This window comes from Contarinia nasturtii, unplaced genomic scaffold, assembly GCF_009176525.2.
Source record: "Contarinia nasturtii isolate CC-2019 unplaced genomic scaffold, AAFC_CNas_1.1 Cnas_scaffold_6119, whole genome shotgun sequence".
Lineage (NCBI taxonomy): Eukaryota > Metazoa > Arthropoda > Insecta > Diptera > Cecidomyiidae > Contarinia > Contarinia nasturtii.
The window spans coordinates 121-5,338 of NW_022203377.1; the positions used below are offsets into that span (position 1 = coordinate 121).

Consider the following 5,218-nt stretch of genomic DNA (forward strand, 5'->3'; position numbering starts at 1 on the left):
TCTAGAATAAGAATATCGATGTTTTAGGGGCAATGACCTCATTTAGTGCCATCTTTAGTCATGAAACTGAATTTTAACCCTTTTCTTGAAAGGACCATATTTTGAAGACAGGCGGACCGATTTTCAAACTTTTATACTTTTTCTTGATCTATAGCATAAGGGCTTTCCAACCATACATCAACCGGGGCCAACGGCCTTCTAGATCTGGATTTCGTATATTACGTGTATATATAGCGAGTTCGACTTTTCAACACACTAATGTGGTTTCGTCACTCGCGCGAACTGCCGTCCGCTGTGATTTAATTGGATATTATATTAAAATATTAATTTTTCAATTAATTTATTCAAATACCTGAGCAACTTTCGGTCCGAGAATCAAACAAGTTCGTAATACTACTCGAGCCAGTGAAATTTTTGGATTGTACAATGGAGGTGAATTACGACCTTTCCACAATTTTGTGATATGTTTTGTACATTTTCTTTATTTTCTGTAATTTTCAGAGAGTAGAAAACACTACCGCTATAGTAATACTATATTAACAGTGCATATAAATAGCTACTATTTGTACACATTTCGATTCTGTGATCACGACAATTTTCGCGAACTCTAATGTGAACAATGTGACTCTTTGTATTTAAAATCTACATACAAAGAGTTGCATTGTTCACTTTGGAGTTCGCAAAAATTGTTGTGATCACACAATTGAAATGTGTACAAATAGTAACTATTCATATGCACTGTTAATATAGTATTACTATAGCGGCAGCGTTTTCTACTCTCTGGTAGTTTTTTTAAATCTCACTCCAATTTGCCGGTTTCCAATTCTTTCGATTGCAGGTTATAATCAAACTAATAAGGTGGACCAAAGGCAATCACTTTTTATCTAGTGCTCATGAAACTGATTTTAGTAAATATTTAAATTTAAAAATTGATTTCGTGCGAAAACATACACTTTACTTGTCTAAAAACAAGTTATTTCATATGCGCAAAAGAGAAACAAATATTGCGCCACAAACAGGCATGCTACATTCATAACGAAACAAACGCAATATTGTATGGGTTTTTCAGTACCCTGAATTCAAGAACCGCAGCAGTATTTTTCTGCTCAGCAGCATATTTACAATCACTGATTTTGAAATGAATGTAAAGTATTATTACTTATCACTTATCAGACAATATATTTGGATTTTTTCATCTGGATATTTCAGCTCATCTGGATTAAGGTATAAAAATACTACCATAACTATAACAATCACTTCTATTGTTTCCACTCCGTATCATCGCCTAACGTCATCCAGATGACCTGAAATATCCAGGTGGCAAAATCCAAATATATTGTCTGTCACTTATACATACAATACAAAGCGATGTCTGAGACTTTATGAGCAATTAAATGTACAAATACTATAATAATATCTATATCTTTATATTTATGTTTGTTTCATTGAATGTAATGCACATCAAACCTGTGAATTGAAGCAAGATAGCAAATAAATAATTTAATACTCTAAAAAATACATATGGCAAAACTCAAAGTAATCAAAGTAAAATTTACCATGTTTACAAAATTACAGATGCTGAAATGAATCAAGATTATATAATTTTGGAGATATCGTGAATTCAATGTGCGCGACTGCAATATCTTATTAAGCTTGTCGGATTTTGTTCACTTTGAGTTTTTTTTGGCAATTTCGTAATATTGAAATTCCAACTCACGTCAGAAATCGATTGCGGAGCCACTGCTTTGCGGAATTACAATTTCTTGGAATTTTTTACAAAATTCTGTAGTGTATTAAAAAAGTAAGAAGTGAATAAAACGTTGTAATTTAAATAGAAAGTAGAGATTCGCAAATAAAACTTGTCTTTTTCTTGATCACAATCTTTTTTATTTATTATTAAAATCTCATTAAAATTAATTCAAATATTATTGAAATTTATTCAAAAAAAAAAAAAAAAAATTCAAGAGCACGTGAATTCACGCGCAAAAGTGAAACGTTAGAAAGTATTTCTTTACTCTCTTGGCTTCAACTCCAAATTAACTGCATTTGCAATGTTCCAAAAAGCGACGGAATTACCAATTTTCAAAGGAATTTCCGTCTTTTCATGCGGCTGAATATTAAATTGTTGTAGCAATTTGAAGAACACCACCTTGAGATCCATCACAGCCATCCGATAACCTGAAAATATATCTTTTAATTAATATCTCTCCTGAAAAAAAGTGTGCATTCATACGAAACATTTTCAAACAATAAACGGACACTTTAAAATTAAACTGAATGAAAATAAACAGAAAACACACCGATACAAGCACGTGGTCCAATTCCAAAAGGAAGATATGATCCTGGTTTGATATTTTTCTTATTTTCATCGTTGAATCGTTCCGGGTCGAATGTTTCGGGATTTGGATATATCTCAGGATTATGATGAATTGAATAAATTGGAATTATAAAGCAAGTGTTTCGTTCAATCGAAATTTTTCTACCATCCAATTCCAATTCATAGTCCTTGTTGCACACGCGATTCGTTAAAATTCCAGCTGGCCATTTACGGACCAATTCACTCACTACTTGATCAAAATACTTCATTTTTATTATTGTGTCATAGGTCAATGGGGCACCATCAAGGTTGTCACTAGTCTGTCGAATCTCTTCATATAACTTTTGCTGAATATCCGGATTAACGGCCAATTCATATGCCAAGAATGTCATGATGCTGGATACTGCTTCGAAATTGGCCAAATAGATTTCCACACACTGTGCCACGATATCATTATCATTCCAGCGTTTCATTTGTTTTTCACCGACATTTGTTTCACCCACAGCGGAGATATCAGCCGGTTTCTTATTCGAATTTTCGTCAATCGAATGTTTGATGGTACCATTTCGCATTTGTAACAAAGTATTGATCATATCGGGTCTAAAAATGTTCTTCTTTTCTCTTTCTTCCATTATATTCAAAACCATCGCTTTGAAAAATCTTCGCAAATTTCGTCCAAAATATTCGATGTCTATGGCAAGCATTAAATTTGGCAAAGTTCGAACTAATAATATACGTAGAAGAGATTTTACTTTAGTAAAATTCATCATATCGTTTCCCAATATGTAAAATTCATTGTCGGGACCTTTGAATGAATTTATTTTCAATCCAAATGCACATGATGTGGCCACATCATTTCCGTAACGTGAAAATATTTCCTTCATATTCAGTTGAACTGAATTGTTTTGCTTTGATTTCAATTTGAAATGTTCAATCATATCATCGGCACATTCCACCACCAAATCGAACATATGCCGCAATTTGCTGCCAGTGAAAATGGGACTAATTGATGCTCTCATCTCTTGCCACTCCTTGTTTTGCATAGCCATCACAGTTCTTCCCAAAAATGTATCATTCTTGAGAGCAAACGAGACCCAATGATTTTTGAAATAATCGGCATCCTTGATCAAAATCTTACAGATGAGATCCAAATCACGCAACATGTAAACTGGAGAACACTGGTCGAAAAATCCGATAATTCTAAATTTACATAATACAATTTCGATAAAAAAAATGAACAGAAGTTGAAAATCAGAAAAGAAACAGAAAATCAAATTGAATTAAAAAAAAATAATTTCTACACACTTTTCATTTGGAAAACGATAATAAACCGACTCCAACCATTTTGCGGGATTTGTTTGCATAAGGAATAAATAAAGTGTATTCCCCACCAAAAAAACTGGTTTCAAGTGTAATATTTTACGTTTCAAAAAATAATCATGATTTGCAGTTGCCCATTTGTAAAATAAATAGAATGCAATTCCAATCAGGGTACAGAATAAAAACATTTTGAAAATTCAATTTAAAAAAAGAAACTTTTTTAAACACTTTTCGTTTAAGATTTAACTGAAATTCAGTTACTGAATAAATTGGCTCTCAATGCTGCTTATAAATACATTTCGAATGCGTTCAGTATTAAGAGTCATGAATCTGCAGACAAATAAAAATAAATAATTACAAATTGTCTTACATAAAATAATATACAGAAATAATTATGATATTGTCTATATTTGCTAATCAGATGACAATTTCAGTGAAACAAATGTCAATGCGAAAACTCGTGCCTGAAGTGTGATGTTTTAATTTATTGCATTGTTTTTATAATTACATTTATGGTAAATTGTAAAACATTAAAGAAAGTCTCGTCTGTTAAGTCACCGTCATTCAACTTTTATGATTGTTTTTGAAATGAAAACACATTGCAATCATTCGGGGAAATTTCTTTTCAAAGTTTGTTTTTTGTTTAAAACTAGGAGACTAGCGACAAATAGCGACTTTACTTTTGAAAAATATGCTTTTTTGTAGATTGGCGTAAGAAATTCGGGAAAAGGTTTCATTTTGATAGAGTTATGCGTAATACAAATGGACAACCCGAAAAGCTTTTTTGACAAGCTACATCGAAATCCGGAGCATTAGTATGAACTTTGTTGTTTCTCATATTATATGACATGGCTATTATATGCCATCCGTCTCAGGCTGATTGAAAATTTCAAGTTAACGATAAAACTGTAGTTTATACTTTCATTGCACATTGTCCCGGTGGTCCGTCCGGGTATTAATGCGTCCGAGCCGTTTTAATTTTTCAAATAAATCCAATGAAATGTAAAAATGTTGTAGTCGATGCTCTCCTGCTCTCCTAAATATTCAAAAATTGAGAAGTGGAACATTGAATATTGTGTAAACACTTTCGTCATATTGAATAAATTGAAATTGTCGCAGTTTGTTATTTTAATTGAAATTCCATTGGAAAAATACAAATGTAACAATGGTGTATAAATGTGAAATGAGTTGTGAAACGTGTGTATACGGTTAAGTAAAGTGATTCATCAAACAAGAATGGCAAACATAAGTTTTCATTTATCCAGTATAGCCGATTCGATGTGCACACACACACATACATACACACACAAATGCGAGTGTCTCAATGAAAACATTATAAATGTCATGATAAAATTAGAAACAGAGAACAATAATAATAAATTTTGAGGCCAAAGTGCAAATGCATTACAATTGCAATGGCATATACATTCAGAAGGTCTGCACTCTGTAGCTCGGGGATGGATTTCGATTGTTGCAAAGGAAATGCAAATAGAATGGCATCGTTTGTACAAAAATCATAACAATACACAGAGAAAAAAAATTTGGTAAATGTAAAGGGTAATTTGTAAGTTTAATATTACT

At 32.2% G+C, this 5,218-nt stretch overlaps 1 protein-coding gene across 1 annotated transcript; it reads right to left on the reverse strand.

The window, feature by feature from the left end:
* Positions 1-2,015: 2,015 nt before the first annotated feature.
* On the reverse strand, positions 2,016-3,734 carry LOC116351716 (probable cytochrome P450 9f2; the record flags this gene model as incomplete). The annotated part of the gene is made up of 4 exons (XM_031783857.1): positions 3,623-3,734; positions 3,123-3,517; positions 2,301-3,041; positions 2,016-2,178 (listed from the first exon to the last, which is right to left on the reverse strand). Coding segments are annotated over exons 1-4 (1,358 nt in total), but the record flags the coding sequence as incomplete, so codon positions are not given.
* Between the last annotated feature and the right edge of the window lie 1,484 nt (positions 3,735-5,218).